The sequence below is a fragment of the Hippopotamus amphibius genome, chromosome 4 (assembly GCF_030028045.1).
Source record: "Hippopotamus amphibius kiboko isolate mHipAmp2 chromosome 4, mHipAmp2.hap2, whole genome shotgun sequence".
In the NCBI taxonomy this organism is placed as follows: domain Eukaryota; kingdom Metazoa; phylum Chordata; class Mammalia; order Artiodactyla; family Hippopotamidae; genus Hippopotamus; species Hippopotamus amphibius.
In genome coordinates, this window is record NC_080189.1 from 34171749 (window position 1) to 34195812 (window position 24064).

General features: G+C 38.2%; 1 protein-coding gene and 1 pseudogene across 2 annotated transcripts in view; one reads left to right on the plus strand and one right to left on the minus strand.

The window, feature by feature from the left end:
• The window catches only part of CAPZA2 (capping actin protein of muscle Z-line subunit alpha 2), a 52802-nt gene extending 39776 nt beyond the window's left edge, over positions 1 to 13026 (minus strand). The window contains exon 1 of one of the 2 annotated variants that reach the window (XM_057731476.1): positions 12770 to 13026. In XM_057731476.1, the coding sequence (XP_057587459.1) occupies positions 12770 to 12808 (39 nt within the window). In that variant the 5' untranslated portion in view covers positions 12809 to 13026. The remainder of the gene's footprint in view (positions 1 to 12769) is intronic. The other variant, XM_057731477.1, reaches the window with a different exon arrangement.
• On the plus strand, positions 23 to 2596 carry LOC130851095 (RAB11-binding protein RELCH-like; annotated as a pseudogene).
• Positions 13027 to 24064: the final 11038 nt, after the last annotated feature.

Here is a 24064-nt window from a genome sequence, read left to right on the forward strand (position 1 = left end):
CACAGTTCCTGCTCATCCCTGAATGGGGGGCTTCAGTCCTCTGCCAGCCTGCAGAATTATTCAAACTAGGCAATCACATCCTCCTGCTGGAACCAGGGATCACTCTATCGTCTTGATTCTACAAAGCTTGTCTCCCATGGCCTCCGCTTGTTCACTCTGTATCCTCCACTGTGTCCCCATCTCCTGGGCTGTTGAGTATTATGTACTAATAGACTGCTATTCATCGCATCTCTCTAATGTCAGGTGTTGTGTGTTCAGCCATCCCCATAATCCTAAAGCAGGAACCCCTCCCTCATCAACAGAGTAAAGAGGAGGCAAATAAACAGGATCTCACTTACCTGGGAATCTCGAATTTAAGATGTAATTGGGGACCAAAAAGCAAGGAACTCAGTTATTTAAAATATATTTTAAGTAAGCAAATAAGCAGATCTATAGTCCCAACATCAGAAGGGCATGAGAGATTCTTTATGAATCTTCTCTATTTTTATTTCAGACACAAATTTACCAGCGTGCTTATCTAGTTTCCTATCCTCCACAGATCTGAAGGGAGTAGGTGAAAGTCTGACAGTTATATTTACAACATTAAGAAAAGGGAAGGATCTGAGTCAATCTGACAAAGGCTGCAGAAAACAAAGTTCTTTCACAGGAACAACAAAATTATAAATCAAATCTCTTGAAAAGAGAGCTCTAAAATTCTTAGGAAATAAATTTTTATTTAAGAATAACTACAAGCTTACATCAATAAACTCCTCAGGTGAAAATAAAGATCAGGATTTTCAATTATTAGATGATGTATATTAAACATTTCAAAATCTCCAGACAATGCAAATCTACTGAGTAACTGAGTCACTGGGAAAAATCTTATGTATGTGGCAAGATGGAAGATGAGTTACAGGCTCCTCCACAATTTTAGGCAACCTTCCTCCACTCTTCTCTACTCCTTGGCCTACAGAGAACTCCTTGCTAGTTCAGAAATAAGAAGATAAAGTTAGTTTATAAAATAGTGAGAAATGGTCTTTGATGGAGCAAATTAGAAGGGCTGAAAGTGACACGGACTTCCTCAAACGTGAGCACTGTGCCATCCTGGCAGTTCGTGACTGTTCAAACTTCTTTGGATCAGAATCCTCACAAACGTCTGAAGAAAACGGACAGAATTCAGTTGTAGATCATTAAATGGTTCAGACAAGGGAAAGGTAAGGATAGTCACCTTTCAATATCAGATAAAGCTGATTCACTATTCTTAGAGAGAATTTACCAAATCCTTTCCCTAGGAAAGGAAGGAATTCTATCTTCTCCACTAAGCAAAAATACAGTTCATTTTGATAACTCTTATAGGAAATTGTTTCCTGCTTTTCACCACGCATTACTTTCTTTTTGTGAATGTCAAGAGATAGTCACCAAGGATCAGGGTGTCTCAAATTGCAGTGAAAAAAGTAGTATGTTAATGCTGGGAAGCTGCCTGCACAAATTGTTCCTCATGTGCTGCAGGGAAGAGAGGAGCCGGTGCCCCTCATATTGTGTAGAGCATCCTACAGCCTGAGCCTACAGATAGAAATCAGTTTTTCTAAACATTTTCCAATCTGGTGAGAGACCAGGTGTTGAGCAAAGCAAGTAATACTGATGAATTACGTGGCTTTTGCACATTATGTGGGACCAACATGTGTAGAAGTCAAACTACCACGGTGATGGAAAGAGATTAGTCACGACACCCAGAAAGAGGATTACTTGTGGCTAAATCCTGTGGAGCAATGATGCCTTACTTTTCTAAAGAAGTTCCCAAATCGTTGGTTCTTTCAGTGCTGCAACAGATGTAAACAGCAGACATACACACGTGGTATAAGAAGCTGTGATCAAAATCCTTGGTAACATTATAGCATAGACTGATGACCCAGACAAATACCAACAGAATACTGATATTTGCCTTTTGGTCATGGGTGATCCCTCAGAAAGAAGAGACAGTACAACACGCCAAGTGTTTCACCATCCTATGCTACCTGGACTACACTCCTAAAACTTACAATCTTATCTTATACCTACACTGCTGAATAAGACTGAAAAACTTCTCAGGGAAGGAAAACAAAGGGAAGGTGGGCTGAATGCAAATAAACTCCATATGTAGCTTTCTGCCTTGCAGTCCTTGATTCTGTCCGTCTTTGCATCAGTGTAGAGAAAGCATTTTTCTCAAGAAAAGCCAAGCTTCATGGTGAAATGCCATAGACAGAACTGACTAGATTCCTTTGGCCTACACTGCCTCTCTAACATATGTCTGTAACTGGAAGAGGTGAGCATCTGGCAGTGCTACTTCAACTTTATGATCACCAGCTAGAACAGGAAAGTAACAGGGCGGGGGAGTTTACCACAGGTTGTCAATCAATTGTTGGACACAATTTATAGAAGCTGCTGGCAAAATTAATGTTACTTCCACTATCTGTGTTTATGAATTCTCCAGATTTTTCTGATGCCTTTGCTGGACATTGTAAATTGGCAAAATTTTTACAAACATTAAGGTAAAATCCAGGAGATTTTGACTGTAGAAAACATTAATTCTTTAGCAAGAAATGGAGTCTTCACCAAAGCTATAAATATATTAAGCTGACAAAAATTTTTTTAATTTTAAAAAGCTTTGAGCAACTGAAAAAAAAGATAAAAGTATAAAAAGCAGACAGCACATGTGCACGAAAGCACATACACACCACAAAAAAAATAGCTATCTGGAACCATTAAATTTAGAGGCAAACAGCCCTGCACTCTACAGAAGCCCCAAAGTATACTGCATGGGAAATATACTAAAAATTATTTGTTGTTTGTTTATCTTAAATTCATTTTAACCAAGCAGTCTACATTTTATCTGAGAACCCTGCCTACAACCCCTCTAATTTCATATGTTGGACATTTTCCCACATAGTTATCTCCTCCTTGATCAAGGCAGGAGACATTAGGGTAGAGAGTTCCCAAATCTGGATGCCTAATAGATTTGCTGGGAAAGCTTTTGAAAAAATATAGATTCCCATGTTCCATTCCAGATCTACTGAATTAATCTCCAGACGATTGAGACCTAGAAATCTGTATTTTAAAAAATCTCCCCAAGTGACTCTGATGGGTTGCCAGATATTGTATCCACTGCCCCATAAGGGATTGTATATGCAAAATTTGAGGCATTTGGTCCTCTAAAGAATCATAGGTCTCACATGATTCTCAAGGAATGTGATCAAAAGGGTCACTGCCTTAGAGACCAGCAGTAAAGTTAAAAAGAGCTATTACGAATTTTTCTACTTCAACTACAAGAATTATCTGACATTGTTTCCCATAATTTTTAAAACTCTATCATTATTTAAATAGTTTAGGATCAAGTGATCACTAATTGCATGTCTGTGTTACAAACTAATTTATTTTAATTTGAGTATACATAAGAGAGGTAATTTGTTTTGATATGTTTTCCTTAAGAATTTTTTTCCTTTATAATTATCATTTTGAATGGTAATTAAAAACAGGGCCCAAATCACTTAAGCCACAACTAGGTCATCCACTGAATTTAACATCTGTTTCTTTAAATAGGTTTTTACCATTTATTTAAAATATTAAGAAACCTATTAATCCAAAGTAGGCATTCATTATCATTAACTGAGAAAGTTATACAAACTATTATGTATATCTTACATTTTCAATTTTTTTCTCTCCTCTGAATCATTCCCCTCAGCCCACAAACACTCCTAAATTTTTTCTATCTTAAAAAAAAAAGTATCTCTAAAATGAAATAGTAGGAAAAAGCAAAGTAGTATCTATCTTTCTCTTGCGCTCCACTACTGAATTTTTTTCAAGAATGATTTACACTTAAATAGGGGAAGGAGATTAAGATGTACAAACTTCCAGCTGTAAAAGAAATGAGTCACAGGGACACAGTGTGTAGCATAAGCAACACAGTCAATAACACTGCAGTAACTTCGTGTGGTGACCAATAGTAACCAGACTTATCATGGCGACCATTCTGTAACGGACAAAAATATAAAATCCCTACATGGTACACCCAAAACTAATACAATATTGTAAATTATACTTCAATTTTAAAAAGCTTAAAAAATTAATTAATTAAAAGACTAATATAGAGGGAAAAAAGAATGATTTATCATACTTACTGTCTCCACTTCTTATCCTTTAGTCAACATTTAATAAGCACCTAATGCAATGAAACTCAACCCTGCTTCCCCTGCTGGGAAGCTTTTTTTGAAAAAAGTACAGATACTCCAGGCCTCACCCATGAGGGAAGCCTGTGCATCCATGTTTGTTCATAAACTCTCCAGTTGATTCTAATGTGCAGCCAGAGTTGAAATCACTGATATAATATATGCCACGTACTCTACTGCAACTACAAAGATGAGTAAGACACAGGGCCTGCCCCTGAAGAACACAGGAAATAAGAACATCAGGAAACCTATCAAAATTGGTAAATGTTTTAACAAAAGTATGTACAAATTGCTAAGGGAACAGAGATAGGCCCGGATACAAAAGATGAAGAAGTGTTTGAATCTGGTTATTGAAGTACAATGTAGACAAGACTGAAAGGCCATTAAACTGCTCTCTTAAAGGCCATCAATGATCTCTAGTCCACCACTTAAAATAGCTGGCCTCATCTACACCAGTTTTACCATATGCAAATTGGGGTAACAACAAGGCTGCTCTGACAATTAACTGAGAAATTAATACAGTAGATATTGGCATACAGTAGATATAACTTGTTCTCATCCCTTTCTCTTAAAGCCAAAGTCTCTTCTCAATTCTATATTCCTTTTTAATCTCTGCAATACTGCACTGCTCCTTCTGGAAATTCTCTTCCAGTTCTGTGAAATGAGCACCTACTCTGTGCTAGGTATACACCTCTACTTCAAAGGTCACTCCTCCCCTTCTAGTCTCTCTCTTTCTCTTATGCCTTAAATGAAAGTATCCAAATGTTTATGATCTCTGCCCTCTCCTCTCCTGTGTCTGAACTTGTTCTCCTAAAAGGCTTATTCTCATCTCGTGGTTTTAACCCACAAGGAGGATTTCCAAATCTATATAAAAATCTCTGGGCCTGATCTCCTTTCCAAGCTCCATTTCCACATTTCCGTATCTGCTAGGCATGTTCACATAGACATTCTGCTAGCATCTCAAACATAGTAGAACCCAGACAAAATTCACCATATTCCTCCCCCAGCTGCGCATCTTCTCTCCTGTGTTCTTTAGCTGTGAGTGGTGGTTCCACTTCCCAGTCAACCAGATGTTAATGTTCAGTTGTCTCTGATTTCTCCCTTTCTCTACCTTCACTCACCATGTCTTTTGTTGATTCCAACTCTGAAATGTTAGCAATCATTTTTTTCCTCTGTGTCTTGTGAAACTACTTTAAATCAGGTCCTAACACTTAACTCAGTTTCCCAACTGGTCTCACTAGCTTCTATCTGTCTAGACCTGTGGTTCTCAACCAGGGGCGATTTTGCACTATAGGAAACATCTGTAATTGTCTTGATTGCGGTGCTACTGGCATCATGTGGGCCAAGGATACCCAAACATCCTAAAATGCACAGGACACCCCCACAACAAAGAGTTATCTGGCCCAAATGTCAACAGTGTTACAGCTGAGAAAATCTGTGCTGTTCAAGAGCACAATTCATCTTTGCATCTCTTACTTGCAAAGTACTTGAAATATAACTCACACTTTCCGCTCATTCCCACCTTTCTGTTATTTCTTCCTATACTGTGCTCTCCAGCATGCGCCTGTAACAAAACTGATACCTACCATTCTCCTAGGCAGAAGTAACTTTTCCATCTTCTGAATTTCCTTGAACTTATTGCTTTTTGACTCTGTATAGTATATATGTTATATATGTCTGATTCACCTTTGAATCTATAGTTTTGCATTGTATCTACCAAACAGGTAATCAAATCACCAACCTTCAGTCAGTCTAAAACTTAATCTATAGAATCAGTACTGCTATTCACAAATACTGCATTTCTCTCCTTCTTCCCTGCCCTCTCTGAAATTAGGTTTATAGATATAACTTGCTTAAGCTAACTGAAATCTGAGCAGAAATGCAGTGAGTCTCTAAGAGTGTGTGTGTGTGTGTGTGTGTGTGTGTGTGTGTGTGTGTGTGTGTGTGTGTGTGTGTGGTGGGGGGAGGCTTTAAAACCCAGTTTGGTATTCATTGCATTTCTTCCCACTGCTGTGGGGATGGTGGTAAAAAGCCTAAGACTTTCCTTTTTTTTTTGGTGGGGAGAATAAATTTCACATGCTACATTTTGTGAATTTAAGGTATACAGCCTGTTAGTTTGATACATTTATATACTGTAGTATGACTGCCACTGATGCAGTATTTATCACATCACTGTAGTACAACAGTACTGTCTATATTCATTATACTGTGCATCAGATCACTATGGTTTATTTACTACTCATTACAACTTTGTACCCTTAAACACCATTCATCTTATCCCCACACCCTCCATTCCCTGGTAACCACCATTTTACTGTTTTTTTAGACAGGTTTGACTTTTGTAGACTCCACATATAAGGGATACTGTACAGTACTTGTCTTTCTCTATCTAACTTATCTCACTAAGCACAAGGTGCTCAAGGTCCATCCATGTTGTCACAAATGGTAGGATATCCTCCTTTCTCATGGCTGAATAATATTCCATTGTGTATATGTATCATATCAAAAAGCCTATGTTTAGACTGAAATCCTCCAAGAACCTGAAACTACGTGACTTCACTAAGCAGGGCCCTTTCACTGCTGACCCACACCTAGACATATACAGAATGAGTGAAGAGATGCCACGCAAAGCCCCCACCACCAATGCCCTCATGTTGAGGTTTTAGCTTGTTTGTTATTGCATTATATCCTTGCTTACCCTGATTCACAATCAAGGTAAGTTGCATAATTTCATGGATCACTAAAAAAGGAAAAATGCTACCAGTATCACAGGCCATGACTGTACAATGCAGCCTGATTTCAGAGATCTCAGAATATGGAAAATGATGAGTAGTGAAATCAATGAAACAAGGTATGTTTGGTAAATGAATAGACGTTGATGTAGTTTTCAAAAATTACTTCTATTCTTTGTCAGTAGAAATATTATGAACTAAAATATGCAAGAAAAGCTCTCAGCCACGGGTTCACAGTAGAACATGTAAATAAATGTCTTAAGAGAAAGAATATGGACTTCCCCAGTGGCTCAGTGGTTAAGACTCTGCCTGCCAGTGCAGGGGACATGGGTTCAATCCCTGGTCCAGGAAGATCCCACATGTCTTTGAGCAATTAAGCCTGAGTGCCACAACTAGTGAGCCCACACACCACAACCACTGAAGCCCACATGCCTAGAGCCACACTCCGCAACGAGAAGACACTGCAATGAGAAGCCCATCCACCGCAATGAAAAGTAGCCCCCGCCTGCCACAACTAGAGGAAGTCCACACGCAGTAACAAAGCCCCAAGGCAGCCAAGAAGAAAAAGAAAAAAAAAAGAGAGGCAAAGAATATGAAGATTGTAGTTCTACCCTTCAAAATAAAATTTATGAAATTCTCTTTTGACAACTATAATTGGTCTATGGAACCCATATTTCCTTTGATATGCATGAATCTCTTCCAATAAATTACTGCTTCAGGCAATTAAGCTTTTAGGTCAGAACGCAGAACCAAAGGTCAAGTTTTCCCATTATGCTTTTCAACCTTAAAAACTACTTTGTACTCTCTAAGTGTTGTTACTCTAAAATGCAATGTTCTATGTATATAACTATCCTTATTTTATGTAGAAATAACTCCCCAATGCACTGAAATGTACTACAAATTTGCTCTAGTGTGCAAAGTCTAAAAAAAACTCCACTAATGTTACAGCAGCTGTCAAGATTCTGCTTGCTGTAGGAATTCTTAGATTTTACTGGTGCAATGACAGAATTCATTCATCTACAGAATGAAATTAGGAATGGATAATTTCTACATTAATAGCTTACTGGTTGAGTTTACTTTTTAGTTAATAAGAACACTACCGATTTTACATTAATTACGATGGAACATAATGGTGGCTTACACTGTTTTTACATACAAACAAAACTTATAAAGCCAAATTATCGCTGTGTATGGGGGAGAAGTATATAAACTGCTTACAAATGTTTAGCATGTGTAAGTGATTTGAACCATAGCCAATATCACCACCTGCACCTCAAAGAACACCAGGAACATCATTTAACTATCTAAATCTTTAAAATCTATAACACTATTTAGAAGTGAAAAATGTAGGCATACTAGATTTTCCCTCCAAAACTTGCCTTTATATGCTACTTCTTTTCATAAAACTGTTATTTTTTTCTTAATATTGTAAATTCATGCCTCCTTTGTTCATTCACTCACTGAACCATTGTACTTACATACATTGTACTGACAGATGCTAAAGATGACATTATTTCTGCACTAAGGAATTCCCATAGAATACAGGAAAAAAGTCAGGTAAACAAATAACTACCATGCAAAACTGTATTTAACATGAATGATATGTTACAGCGTTCAGGAGAGAGAGAAAACAGTGTTCAGAAGAAAGAGAAAACTAGCCATGTGATCTGAGTTAAATCTTGAAGGATGAGTAATATTTTCATCTTTCAAAAAAGGGGACAGATCAGGGAGCAGTACCAATGCTCAAAGCAGTCATGAGCAGAGAAAAATAACCAAAATTTATTGTGTTTACTACATGCCAGGTAACATTTACACTTATAGAAACTTAATGGAGAATATACTTTCTATTATATCCCCACATTTTAGAGGAAACTGAAGCTGCTGAAAGATTAAATAATTTACTTGAGGTGCTAGGCATGGACTAGCACATAGGTCTCTCTGAATCCACAGCTTGATTAAATAACAGAATATACTGGAAACGTCAGAACTATTTAGGTTAGAATGGAATACAAGGACATGAACACCATGTTCAAGAGTTGGGCTTCCCTGTAAAGGCAATGAAGGATCCAGCAACTAAGAGTTTGGGAGTAGAAAAATGACAGGAAGATGGAGGGATCTGTCTAGAAAGTTTATAACAAAAGTCCAGCAGTGGCAAATAAAACAGATATGAAACATTCTTCTAATCCTACTTTTCCTCCCTTAGCTTTATTTCTTCTTTAACTGTGTAGTCACAGAACAGGTACAACTTGCATTCTGTTCATACAGTAAAAGTTGGTTACTAAACAACAGTAGTTTATCACATAAATTGTTAATGGTCTGGTCAACTGAGAGATTATAAATCAAATAATATAAATGAATTAACTTTTCAAACAAGAAATAATTTGTATAAGACATATTTTGATGGAAGTGACAAGGTTTGGAAACTGACTGTAAGGTACAGAGAGCACAAGGAGGAAAAAAAGTTAAAATAAAGCTGAAGTTAAAAATCTGTATGACTTGAAAAATGGCAACAGAGTCATTAAGGGAAAAATGAGCAGGAAGAGATGGGTATCTGCCCTGCTTTGTGTAAGGTGAGAGGGGAAGAGAGTTTATGAATTTACTTTTAGGCAGGTTCCATTTAAGCATATCTCCTTAATTGTCTTCCGTGAATAGGACCAGCAGATAAAAATGCATGACCAGTACTAAGGAGAGAAGCAGGGCTGAGCTACATACTTGAGACGCATCTACAAAAATACAAAAGTTGAAGCGATGAGACTGGATCACTCTACTCACTGTGAGAAGGTGGAAGAGATTGGGGGGGGGGGGAGGGGGGGATCCTTTCCAACCAATAACTAAGGTATCTTCCAAAGCTTGGAGTGACTTCCAGGATTTCTCATTTAGAGAAGGGTTTGGGAATAGTTCTTATTTGAGCATTATACCACAAATACAATATCAATCACAAAAAATGCTTTACCGCACAATGCAGCTGACCCAGGAATGGAAAACACGAAATGTTCTGGCCTAAAGTTTCCATAACTATGTAAAAAGGTTTGTAGGACACACCACAACAAATAAAAAAGTTTATAAAGAACTTCACTGTGCTTCCTCATATACTTTTATTTCTTATTAACCCAGAGGCCAAAGGTGAAAAAGTTATTACATTTCATAGTGGTATCCTCAAAAAGCAACTGTACATGATTGAAAAAAGCAAAGCTATAATATTCTAGATTAATTTCTAAAATGCTTCCTACCACAGGGCATATATGAAACTATACCAGCAGCATAAAATGCTTAAATGTGTCAAACAACAATAAACTTTGTTCTAAAATGATCAAAACAAATTAAATTTAAAACCCAATACTATTTAATGTTTGGTATTTACAATTTCCATTAAAAACAAAGAGAACTACTTTCTCCTTTTTCAAATTAAGCTGTCAAACTTAAAACAAAGAGATGAATCCAGAACAGCGTTCTATCATCAACTGTTAAGGAAGCATAATATCACAAGAACATTAACTTTGGATTCAGACACACTCCGGTTTAAATACCGCCTTTGCACTTTCTACTTAGGTGTACTTCCGTGAATTACTTAAAGCTTTTGAAAACTTATTTACTTGTGAAATGGTAATAATAAAACCTAGCTCAAACTTACAACAAATTAACAAATGTATTGTCTAACTGAGCTGGGAATATACAAAGTATGGTACTACATAAGTCTTAATAGCTTCCTTCCTTACATATGCAATCAGTAATGGAAATTCCAAGACCTTTAAAGTATTAAAAACTTATTTTCGAGAATTACAAACAAGGTGGCAGAAAAAATGATTTAAATATTAGTTTAAAAAAAAATCACCTTTAAATCCTGATTCTGATTCCATATCCAAGGTCCTCCTCCCGACAGATTAAAAAGAACATTTAAATAACTAAAGTGACAAGACTGTTAGAATTTCACTTTACCAGTTACTTGAATTTTACAGTTTAGTTAATATTTTTCTTAAATTACTAAAAAAAGTAATCAGAAATTTACACGTAAATTTATATGTAAAACATCTACAGAATAGTCTTTGCAAAACTCGAAATAAAAACAAGAACACGAAATTCCTTCAAATTAGAGTTTTCATTCATTTACTCTTAAAACATGGTGTTGGACGAACATAGAGAATAAGACCCACTTCCATCCACCCCGACAACTTTATGGAGTTTAGTGCCCTGAGAGTGCCTGAAAATAAGAAATCTTGTCATCTCATTTTGAAAAAACTTTGCTATTTTAGGCCTTTACAACACATGGCAGGTCTATATTAACTCCCACACTGAGTACTCTCTCCTCAGCTAGATTTCTAGCCACTTGAACTACTAATCACCACTTACCAACAGCAGAATTAAAAACATGACAATCCCTTTAAAAAAACTTCTTAGCACTACTTAATTTTAAATGTGTGCGTACCTGCATACATTTTCAGTTACCAATTTATGGTTATTTACCAGTATTATACATATGAATACTGCACAGCAACTTTTGTGTATACAGGAATCTGCCTACCAGGCCTGTGGATTATGGAGAATCTTGTTGCTCTCCCCATTTTGTCGTTTTATTATCACTTGCACCAAAGAGCACAGAGGTAAAAAAGATTTCCAAAATTGAAGAAAAGGCTGACTGCTGCACACTCACATCGGGAAGAAGACAGAACGTGACATTTCGGTACAAGAACACAGGATATAAAAACACTTGGAGCAGAGATTTCCAACCGAAAATATTCTTAGGCTTATATGAGGATTTCTTAAACATCAGTATATGTTTGTGTTTCATACATGGCTGTACTGCTTTGGAACTTAAAAAAATGAGCCCTGTCAAATTAAGAGCGGACACTTCGAAAACTGTAACTATCTTGTTCATAGTTATGTCAGTTACTTCTGAGTTTGAGAAACATCAAGGACCTTTCCATGAAATACTCAAAATTAGTGGGGTACCCCCGCCCCGCAACACACACACGGGGGAAGGGGGCCTCACCGAGGCCAAATGCCTGAGAACTTAAGTCGTTCCTCTGGCTCCAATGCTGTCACAGCATCTAAGATACAGTAAAAGGAGTTGCACAATCTCCCCTCTTCGGAAGAAGTCCTAGCACGACCATGGGGCGCCACCAAATCGGCCCCGAGGGGGGCTGCTGCCGACACGAGTAGCAAACAACTGGGGGCGGGGGGGATCTTTTTGTGAGCAACTTCGTTGCCTCTGGGGGAATATGGGAACTGCAAAGCCTACAGCTAAAGCCGAAAAAGGAAAAAAAGAGAGAGAGAGAGACTTGCACGGGTAAAGGAAAAAAAACGTAGGACCCAGGAAAGGAAGCATTTTGCTTGTGGGAGGAGGGAGGAGGAGAGAGAAGTGAAGGTCCACTTCCTAAGCGATTTTCCCCCGCAGCCCTCACCCCGGCCACCCTCTCCGGCCAGGCCGACGGGCTGGGTACTATCCTTGGGCCGCTCCCAGGCCGGGACCCAGACCCCTCCGCAGTCCCCGACCCGGGCGCAGCGCCCCGCGGCCCAGGCAGGGGCAGAGGGTCCCCGGCGGCCGCCGCCCTCCGCGCCCCCCGCCCCCACCCGCCCGCCCGCCCGCCGCGCCCGGCGCCGCCGCCCAGCTCCCGCTTCCTATTTTCGGAGCACACACCCTACAAGGAGCCGAGCGAGGAGGCCTGGCGGAGACCTGCCCCCGCGCGGGGCCTCGGGTGACTGACAGGGGCAGGCACTCGGGCGCAGCGAGGAGAGGGGAAGGAAGGGCAGCCGGGGGCACCGAGCGGTGCCCTTCCCCGGCGGCCAGACTCAGGGTTGATGCGGCGGGGCCCTGCCGGCTCCCAGACCGACGCGCTCTGCCGCCCCCGCGGCTCTTACCTTCTCCTCATCAGACAACTGCTCCTCCAGATCCGCCATTTTCCTTCTGGCGACAAACCGCGGCGGCGGCGGCGGCGGCGGCAGCGGCCACCTGACTTCCCCCTTTCGGTGCGGTCCTCCGCGCCGCGCGCCCCCGCCAAAGGAGGGGCCCAGAGCCTAGGCCGCCGCGCACGCGCCCCGGGAGCCCCGCCTCCCTCGACCCGTCCCAAGGGGCCGGAGCTCGGCTGTGCGCGTGCGCGGGTGCCTCGGAGGCTGGGGAGCCGGGAGGAGCTGCCTATCGCCGCCTGCTGCAGGCTTGTCAGCATCCCCACCGGTGAGCATATGGACCCAGTCTGCGACGAGTACATTCTGAGCCCTTGATTGTGTTCCCATCAAGTCCTGAACTCTGCCACCGAAGATGTGAAAAAGTGCGCAAATAGCTTTTAAACATTCTGGTTTAAAAAAAAAAATTACCAGAAAAATATTTGGCTTTCATTAAAATATGCGCATACAACCCAGTACATAATTGGAAGATGTTCTGAATATATTCATTAAAGAAATAATTGCTAGTCCTTTATTTTGTGTGGGATACTGTTTTCGTCTCTGGAGATACACGATGTTAAGCAAAAACCAGAGAAACCTCAGTTCTGAAGAAACTCGTCTGTTCCTTAAATGAACATATTAAGGAGTTACAGAAGGCCCTGCACTAATGCAAGGGAGTACTAAGTTATGTTAAACATAGATCGTACTCTTCTGAATAGGGTAGCCAGATTAAATACAGGAAAGCCCAGTAAAAGTTGAATTTCAGATAAACAATGAACATATATCTTAAGTATAAGTATGTCCCATGAATCTTTTGCGATATACCTAAAAAGTATTCATTGTTTTCAAATTTTATTGAACGACTGCTAATTTTATTTGCTAAATCTAACCCTACTTCTGAATCTTCAAGTTCAGCAAGAGAGTGACGATGTAGTCAAATCTGTATATGTGAATTGGCTAGGAATCTTGTTAAGTGCAGTTGCTGATTCAGTAGGTCTGGGATGGGGCTGAAGAATCTGCATTTTTAACAAGCTCCCTGGTGATGCCAATGCTACCCATTGGAGAACACAGGTTGAGTAGCAAGACCTTAGAGCTTAGATGGGAGTTAAGACTTTAATCATTACAATTGTACACCTAAAACTAATACAATATTACATGTCGATTATATCTCAATAACAAAGTATATGAAATACAGAGAAAATATTTGCAAATGATGTGACTAACAAGGGAATAATTTCCAAAATATACAAACAGTGCATATAACTCAATATCCAAAAACAAACAAACCAATCAAAAAATGGTCGGAAGACATATAGACATGTCTCCAAAGAAGATATACAGATGGCCAACAGGCACATGAGAAGATGCTCAGTATCGCTAATTGTTAGAGAAATGCAAATCAAAACTACAATGAGGTACCACCTCACACCAGTCAGAAGGGCCATCATTAAAAAATCTACAAATAACTGTTGGAGAGTGTGTGGAGGAAAGGGATCCCTCCTGCACTGTTAGTGGGACTATAAATTGATGCAGCCACTATGGAAAACAGTATGGAGTTTCCTCAAAAAACTAAAAATAGAGTTACCATATGATCCAGCAATCCCCCTCCTGGACATATATCCAGAGAAAACCCTAATTCGAGAAGATACATGCATCCAAATGTTCTTAGCAGCACTATTTACAATAGCCAAGACATGGAAATGACCTAAATGTCCGTTGACAAATGAATGGATAAAGCAAATGTGGTACATCTATACAATGGAATATTACTCAGTCATAAAAGAGATTGAAATAATACCATTTGCAGCAACATGGATGGAGCTAGAGATTATCATATGAAGTGAAGGAAGTCAGAAACAGAAAGACAAATACCACATGATATCACTTACATGTGGAATCTAAAATATGACACCAACTTATTTACAAAACAGAAACAGACTCACAGACATAGAAAACAAACTTACGGTTACCAGGCCATAAGGAGGGAAGGGATAAATTGGGAGATTGGGATTGACGTATATGCACTGCTATGTATGAAAAAGATAAGTAATAAAAACCTGCTATATAGCACAGGAACTCTACTCAATACTCTGTAATGGCCTATATGGGAAAAGACTCAAAAAAAAAAAAAAGAGTTGGATATATGTATATGTATAACATTCACTTTGCTGTATACCTGAAACTAACACAACATTGTAAACAACTATATTCCAATAAAAATTAAAAAGACAAAACAAAAACAAACTTATGGTTATCAAAGGGGAAAGGGGGTAGGGGAGGGATAAATTAGGAGTTTGGGATTAGCAGATACAAACTACTATATATAAAATAGGTAATCAACAAGGTCCTATCGTACAGCACAGGGAACGATGTTCAATATTCTGTAATAAACCATAATGGTAAAGAATATGGAAAAGAACACATGTATGTATAACTGAATCACTTTGTGTGTACCAGAAACAAACACAACATTGTAAATCAACTATACTTCAATTTTAAAAAGTGTAGTTAAAAAAAAAACATTCAGTAGAGAATGAGACATTCTTGGCAACTTTTGAACAGTGACATGACGTCATCAGGAATATGTTAGCAAGATGAATCTGACAGCTGCATGTAAATGACATGTGAGACTACCTTAAAGAATTCAAATAAATGTAAAATTTTATTATTAAGTAATTTACTGAATGGTCATGGTGTGCAAATCATTGTCTCCTGTGGGTGGAGAGCAAACAGAAGCCATGCTGCTACAAAGCTCATGGTCCATTTGGGGAGAGAACAGGAAGGGGAAGCTTGCTGACGCATGCAGGCAAAAGCGGGTGCCCTGTTGAGGGTAAATGGTGCAGAGAAGACATGGTAAAGAATAAACCACACAGTTTGGTCAAGGACCTCACTGGATGTAAATAAATAACATGTTTACTGTTCACAGTTTACAAATCATTTCTTCATTGATTTCTCACTGCAACCCCCAGCATTAGTATACCCATTTTACAGGAGAAAAAAATGAGACAAAATATTTGTCCAAGGTTGCACCGAAGTGACTAAACTGGGATTCGAACCCAAGCATCATATTCTGTATCCCATGTTCTTCCCACTTTGAGATCGTCTTTCTCCCTCTCGAAAGCGTAGGCACTCTCCACCAAATAAAACTTAATGAAGGTGATTACTCTCCCATCCCATCAATTTTATTCACCACCACCTACTTCATCAACAGTACTTCTGTTTTTATTGTTGTTGGCTTTTTTTTGTTTTGTTTTGAGGGGTTTTTTCAGTTTCTGTTTACTCAGCAACACTTAATATCAGTAATTTGTACACAGTGGGTACTCAGTAAATGTGTTGCTTGACTAATTGCTGCTCTCTTCCTTTAGAAACCTCACCCAAATCTGGTAATGTTTTGTAATAATTTGAGTCAGACTATGTTTACAGTTGTAACCTTGGCGATACTTTACATGTGTTTCCCATAATGACATGATCAGCAATTACGTATAATTTCTGATAATCCTTTCAAAAACCTCCCAATGTCACCCTCTTGATACAATTAAAAGGAATTACAGAATTCACATAACCTAGGAATTCTGGGAAGATTTCAAGCTATCACACAAAATAGGTGTATAGTTATATGGCTGCAAGTAGAAATGCTCTGGTATTCTTGATAATTAATTATTTTATGATGAAGAGAAAAGAAAAAAAATATTCTCCCCTTACACAATTTTACCTACTAAGTGAGAATTTCTACCTTTCTCTCATCTTATTTCTAAACTCACCTTTCTTCTACTTCTTAGTGGTGTAATCTTGACCTCCCCAATTAACTGCACCAGAAACTGATTTAAAAAAAAATTCTTCCCCTTTTAGTGTCTGTTTTTAAATTACTTGTATGCTTCTTAATCTGTTTTCCTGTGGATGTGATCTATGTCCTCAACTAATTTGTTTGTCAAGGTCAGAAGTTACCTACTTTATAGAATCACAATCTTAGAATCCATCTAGTGCAAATGTCTCATTTCACAGGTAAGTTGAGCTTTAGATAAATGAAATGAATTGAGAAAAATTGCAGTCTAGCTAGTATTTTATTTTTTATTTTAAAGATTTTTTGATGTGGACCATTTTTAAAGTCTTTATTGAATTCGTTAGAATATTGCTTCTGTTTTATGTTGTTTTTTTTTTGGCCACGAAGCATGTGGGATCTTAGCTCCCCGACCAGGGATCGAACCTGCACCCCCTGTATTGGAAGGTGAAACCTTAACCACTGGACCACAGGGAAGTCCCTGATATTATTTTAGAACCCAAGTGACCTAATGGTCAAACTTATGTTATTAGCTTAAGAACTCATGTATAAGATATGCATAATCTAAATATTGGGTTGGCCAAAAAATGCCTTTGGTTTTTAAGTAAAAATAAAAGACACATTTTTCATTTTCATCAAGAACTTTTTTTTTTTTTTTTTGGCACACGGGCTTAGTTGCTCCGCGGCATGTGGGATCTTCCTAGAGCACGGATCGAACCCGTGACCTCTGCATTGTCAGGCAGATTCTTAACCACTGCGCCACCTAGGAAGCCCTTCATCAAGAACTTTATTCAACAAAGTATTCACCCTTTGTTCCTCTACCTTCTGCCATTTTTCAGGCAACTTTATAACTTCATCTTCCCAAACTTTATCTTTTTGAGCAAAGAACTGTTCCAGGTGCCTTTTACAGTCTTCCAGGGAATTGAAATTTTTTCCCTTAAGAGAATTTTGTAAAGACCCAAGTAAATGGAAATCCAAAGGTGCAGTGTCTGGTGAATATGGCAGGTGAATCAGAACTTCGCAGCTGAGCTGTAACAGTTTTTTGCTTGGTCATCAAAGAAACATGCGGTCTTACATTATTCTGATGGCAGATTATGCATTTTCTGTTGACTAATTCTGGACACTTCTCATTGAGTGCTGCTTTCAGTTGGTCTAATTGGGAGCAGTACTTTTGAATTAATCATTTGGTTTTCCAGGAGGTGCTCATAAGAGAGGACTCCCATACAGTCCCACCATATACACAACGTCACATTCTTTGGATGAAGACCAGCCTTTGGTGTTGGTGGTGGTGCATTTTGCTTGCCCCACGATCTCTTCCATTCCACATTACTGTACAGTATCCACTTTTCATCGCCCGTCACAATCTGTTTTAAAAACAGAAAATTTTCATTATGTTTAAGCACAGAATTGCATGAGGAAATAGTTAAGAAAGTTTTTTTCGCTTAACTTACGTAGAACCCAAACATGAAAGCAATTCACATAACCAAGCTGGTGCAAATGATTTTCTATGCTTGATTTGGATATTTTGAGTATGTCTGCTATCTCCTGTGTGGTATAATGTTGATTGTTCCCAGATAATGTCTTGATTTGATTGCTATCAACTTCAACTGGTCTACCTGACTGTGGAGGTAGAGCACCATCCAGCGAGAAATCTCCAGCACAAAACTTCTCAAACTACTTTTGACACGTCTGATCACTCACCACAACTTCTCCATACACTGACAAATCTTTTTTGCATTTCAGTTGCATTTTTCCCTTTCTTAAAATAATAAAGCCTAATATGCTGAAAATATTGCTTTTTTTCTTCTATCTTCAATATTAAAATGGCTACACAAAAATTCACCAATTTTGATGTCTTTTTTTTAAATGCATGCTGATATGACAGCTGTGACATACAATCTAACAAAATTGTTTTGAAAGAAGTTAAAGACGACTAAGTGCTACTAGAGCCATCTTAAGAAAAAAATGAACAAATCTTTTGGCCAACCCAATATATGTCACAATCATGTAATGTATAATAGGATAAACATCCAGTAAGTATTAATGATGAACTACTAAATAGTTGCACCAGATATAGACTTGTGTAACACCATATTACTATCTCTGCACTGAAAAACTAATACCCATAGTTTAAAAGTATGGCCTACCTTACTTCTGAGGAAAACTGCCAGTGTTAGACAGTGTTATTTGGTTGTTAGTCTCTCGTGATCAATGAACACAACTAGCCTCAAATAATGTTCTTTAAGGCAGTAGAAAAGTGTTAAAAATCATGTATATTTTCAAAGTAATTGCTTTCTACATCAAATAATTGTCTAAACTATTGCTTACTTGTAGCTGAGTGTGTTTTACCTGTAGTCCATTTCCTCAGCTGGATTTGAAAAGGTCCACACAAGTGGAACCCTTGGAGAAGCCTGACATGGATTATTCCAGAAATACCAAGGAATTTTTGAAGAAGCTCATTTTTAAACTCCTCCTCCTTCCTGAATGTGCTGTCCTTCATAATTTGGTTCCTAACAATCTTGTGAAACACTCCTCTGTCACTACCCTAAATGCACGTCTCTGAAACACACAAAGCTATTTACTTATGCATCACAGTCTGTCAGGCCTCTGCAGAAGCTCTTTCTGGAATGTTCTTTGCCCCTGCATATCCTTTAAAATTCAATTCAGTTATCCTTTTTTCCCCATGAATCCCACATTGAATCCTCTGGCTAAAGCTAGTAATTTCTTCTTCGAGATTCCCATAGAAAGTTTTCCATGGATTTTTGTCATGTACTCTAGTGGTAAGGTGTATGGATTTTATAATTAGTAAATCCTGGATTCTGATTTTGTTTCCAGCTCTAGGTAACTGGGCAACTTACTCTGCAAACTTTGGTTTCTTCATCTATACATTGGGAGTAACAATGTTCCCTCCCTCATAGGACTGTTATGAGGATTTAATGAGATAATACAGGCAAAGTACTTAGCACCCAGCACAGGCATTAGCAAAGGTTTCAACAGATGTTAGCTATAATCATCATATTATAATACTAATCCACTCCTTAAGAACATAGCCTGTCTTAATTAACTGTCTGACACATACAGAGTCTAGCACGTAAGTATTTTAAAAAATTGTTGTTGGAATGCATATTGATTGAATAACTCTTTCATTTCATATCCCTAAATGGGAGCTGAAAAACTTAGCTAGCCACCCAAATGGGATTTAGAAATTGCCCTAAAATAGGACTCTGGGACTCTAGATCAGGAAAGCAAACTTTTTCCCCAGCTACCCCCAAATCAGACCTCCTGCTCTTTACTACTCCATTATTTAGTCACCGCTTAAATATCTAGTTGATTTCCTGCTCTTTAATTTCTCAGTTACCGTAAGTTCAAGCCTTCAGTCTTTTCACACAATGTCCCAAATGAAGTATGGAGCATGGTGACTGACCAAATTGATCCTTTAGGGTGAGGCAAGGAAATACTAAAGCTTTTATGTATTTACATTTACTTAAATATTATTAAGATGTCAGATACATGAAAAAAAGCATGTTTTACCCCTTCTAGATTCCATTCCCTTTCTTCTTCTTCCCATGGGTAACCACTAACCTGAATCTAGTGTTCATCATTCCCATGAATGTTGGTTCTTCTTCAACACAGGACTGTTTCTTTTTCATCTTTTAAAAGCACTTAATGTGGTATCTAATTCAAACAGTATCTATAGAATGAATTAATAGGTATGATTTCTTGCATGGTCTTGAAAACAACATGGATAAAGACTAGTAGAATAATTTCTCACTTTTAAAAAATTTCCCTATATGGCAAATGTAAATTATGGGGCATAAGTGAAAATTAAGGCAGACTCTTGACCTGGAAAGATGAAGCAACACAACAAACAGATTTGCTGGTAGCAAGTAAAAGGACAGGTCCAACATCTTCGATTTTTTTATCCTTAATGTCTGATAATACTTTTAACCCTTATTTGGACTCCGTAACAGCAGAATAACAGTATAGCAGCAGAAAAAGAAGCTTGTCATTTCGTGTTTCCCCAACCACACCAAGCTATAATAAAAATGTACTCAGGTCCAATCTAAAGAACTATAGGAGTACTTGCCCAAATTCCTTCCTCTTGGTTCTTTGGGGGTGCCACAGTGGGTCATGTGCATTCAGAAATATTTACACTGCTGTTTTCCTCTGTCTTTTGACACTGGCCATTACCACCTCTGGTGGCTGCTCTCTGTCTTATCAGATCTCTCTCAATGTTGTAGCTCTGGCATCTTTCCTGATGTTCCCTCATGGGACATACAGCTTAGTGTTCATGGCGCCTAATTTTCTTCTTCCTGTGACTTTGCTGCATCCATTGCAGGTAGGTGTCTGATGACCCTTAGCCAACTGTTCAAGGCTATGCACTGGGGCATTCAATTTTCTGCACTTTTCTCTATTGAGCTGCTTCCAATATACAGAGCTGTAGCAGACACTGGAAGTGCTCTGACCAGATTCCCTCAGATCACTTTGACTATTTCTGTGCTTCAGTACTTTTTTGCCTCCACTTCACAGAACCTGCTGTTACTCTTTGGAGGACTGCTCTTGTACTACCATGGCTGCCGTGAAGCAGCTCTCAACTAATGGCTGTCAGATGATGGAGTATGAAAACCCAGCTCCCTAGCCTTAGCTCAGAACAACTCTGAGGCATAAATTACATTCTGGATTCTCTCTGAGGGAGAAGGCTAATCTCTATGCCTTTCCCCTCTTTCCTGGGAGTGACTGAGGTATTATGGAAAAGCTTTCTGATTAGGAACAGGAGAACAGCAATAGAATAGAAGCAAGGTTTTGCACACAAGGGCACTTGGGGCTCCAGACTGGGGTTGGGAGGCCAGTTATCAAACTTAGAGCACCTCATCAGGGTTGGGATACCCTTGAATATGAACCCCCAAATAATGATTTGGAAAGACTTTAATAGATTGTTGCCTCAGTAAGATCAGCCCTGGGAATATAGTAGAGCTAATTTTGCAGAAGACTTTAAATGTGGAGAGAAAGCCAGGAACTCACCTGACTTGGATCTGACACTGTGCAAAATAGAGAGGTGGAGAAGAGAGAATTTTATACTACAGGACACAATCCATGTCCTAAAGTAACTTACTTTCTGGTTGTGAAATGTTAGACTTCAATATATAACAATATGAGTCTACGATGCAATGTGATGACTTCAAAATAATTGGCATGAATGAGAAATGTTTTCCTGTATGTATGAGTTTGGATGTAAAACATTAAAACAGTGGATGAGAGGAGGAAATAGAGACTACTTCTCCACCCTTCTTTGTATTTCTTAATCTGCTACATTGCCTATCTCATGACTGAAGTGTGAATTTAAGGCATATTACAATGTTAGGCTACTAACATTTATTTTTAATCTAAGCCTTAATGCTTCCAGAGGAAATCTATATTCTAAACGTATACACATGTGATTGCTTCTATGAGTTTATATACTAATCGCTTTTTAAATGAGCTGGCTTATTTTAGAAAAGTTTCCCAATTTCACAATATTTGACATAGCCAAAGTAAGAGATTAATGTATAGCAGAACATATTAGAATAAACTGTTTTGAGTGGTATTGAAAAAAGGGATGTCTGGATCTTGGGAGAGTAATTTCTGTTTTTAAGAAAGCTTCATATTTTCAGTCTAATATTTCTGTATTATAAGTTATGGGACAAATAGTTGTGTTATTTCTGCCAACTAGTGAAATCATTCAAAGCCTCAATTTTATCATCTGTTAAAAGGGAAACAAAAGTAATATCTACCTTGTGTTTTGTGAGAATAAAAATATGTATGTGCTGTACGCTTTATGAACATATAAATTATTGCTATTTGTAATTCGCAGTGTGATGGAAGTTGAATTCTATTCACTCCTATTCACTGGATAAGCATAGAGAATATGTAAAATATTGCCATGAACGTTTAACTTTTTATTTAAACAAAACATTAAAAAGATATTTCCCCCAGTTTGCTTTGACATTGTCCGACCTTGTAACTGTCATGGACAAAAAGAACTTATGAAATATAAGAAAGAGTATTGGCTTAGAATACCCAGGTTTCAGACTTTTTTTTCACTTAAAAAGTCCAACGATCTCAGATGAGTCTCTTAACATCTTTATTCAGTTCAACGATTCATTGTGAAACTTGCATGAAATAATGTATGAAAGGTGCTTTGTAAAATAAAAAGTGCTGGATGAATGTAAAGAATTATCATTAAAGTACATTATACTTTGTGATATCAGTAACCTATCGTTCATCTTTCTTCTGATTTTGTCTCTAGTGTACTCAAGTCCAATAATTCACTAGTTCTTAAAAAAAATTTATTGTGCCTCTATTATATATCAGCCCTTACTGGTTATGGGACATGCAGCAAAATAGACAGGATCCCTGACTTGATAGAGCTTATTACTGAGAGTATCACCTCAGCACTCAACCCTCGGATTAGAGTAGGCATTTTTACCTTGATGGACCTCAACGTGTCCAATTTCTTGAGGCACACTGTGCTCCAATCTGGACATGTGCCCCACCCTTTCAGAACCATAGGTAACATCATTGTGTCCCCCTTTCTCATTTTCTTGGAAACTCCTTTAGTACTGTGTGTTGAATCTGTTTGAGATCTCCTATTTTGTGTCAGATCTCCTATTTTCTGTATCCAATGATTTAATCTTTTTTTATTTATTCTTGTGTTTATAGAACGTATTGACCAGAAGTTTCCTGAGAAAAGGGATATAGAAATATAGACTATATATAAGGTAAAATTTTACAACTGTATATATCTGAAACCATCATTATCTAACACTCACACTTGATTGACAGTTTGGTTGTGTGTAGAATTCTAGAGTAAATTTCATTTTCATTCAGATTTTTGAAGGCATTGTTTCATTGTCTCTACATTATTTTTCTGGTTTATGACATTTTCTTTGCCCTAAGGGTTCTGAAATGTCACAATAAAGTGACTTTGTGGGTCTATTTTCAACTATTTTAGTGGGCTCTGTGGGTCCTTCCAATCTGGAAAGTCATGTCCTTTAGTTCTGAGAAACTTTTAAAATTATTCCATTGATGATTTTCATTTTTCCATTTTCCCTGTACTTTCTGCAACTCCAGTTTTTTGTACATTCTACCTCCTAGATTGGTGCTCTGTTTTTGTTTAATCTTTTCTTTTCCTATATTTACATATCTTTTCTTTTTCGCCTTACTTTTCAAGTAACAACCCTGACTAACATGACTACCGAGTTTCCCCTCTCACTTGTTATCTGTTCAAGTTAACTAATTTAGTTTTATTTTAGGAATATCTGATTGGGCTGTTTTGTGATTTCATCTTGTTTTGGTCAGAATCCCCAGAACAGACTCTTCTAATCTCCTGCCAGAAGAGGAAAGGCCTGGATAATAGTATTTTAGAAGCCAAGTAGAGGAAAAAGGCTGGGTGTTTCAGCATTCACCATCCGGATGTTCCTTTAATTCCTATATTTGGCATAATATCTTTGCCTTCA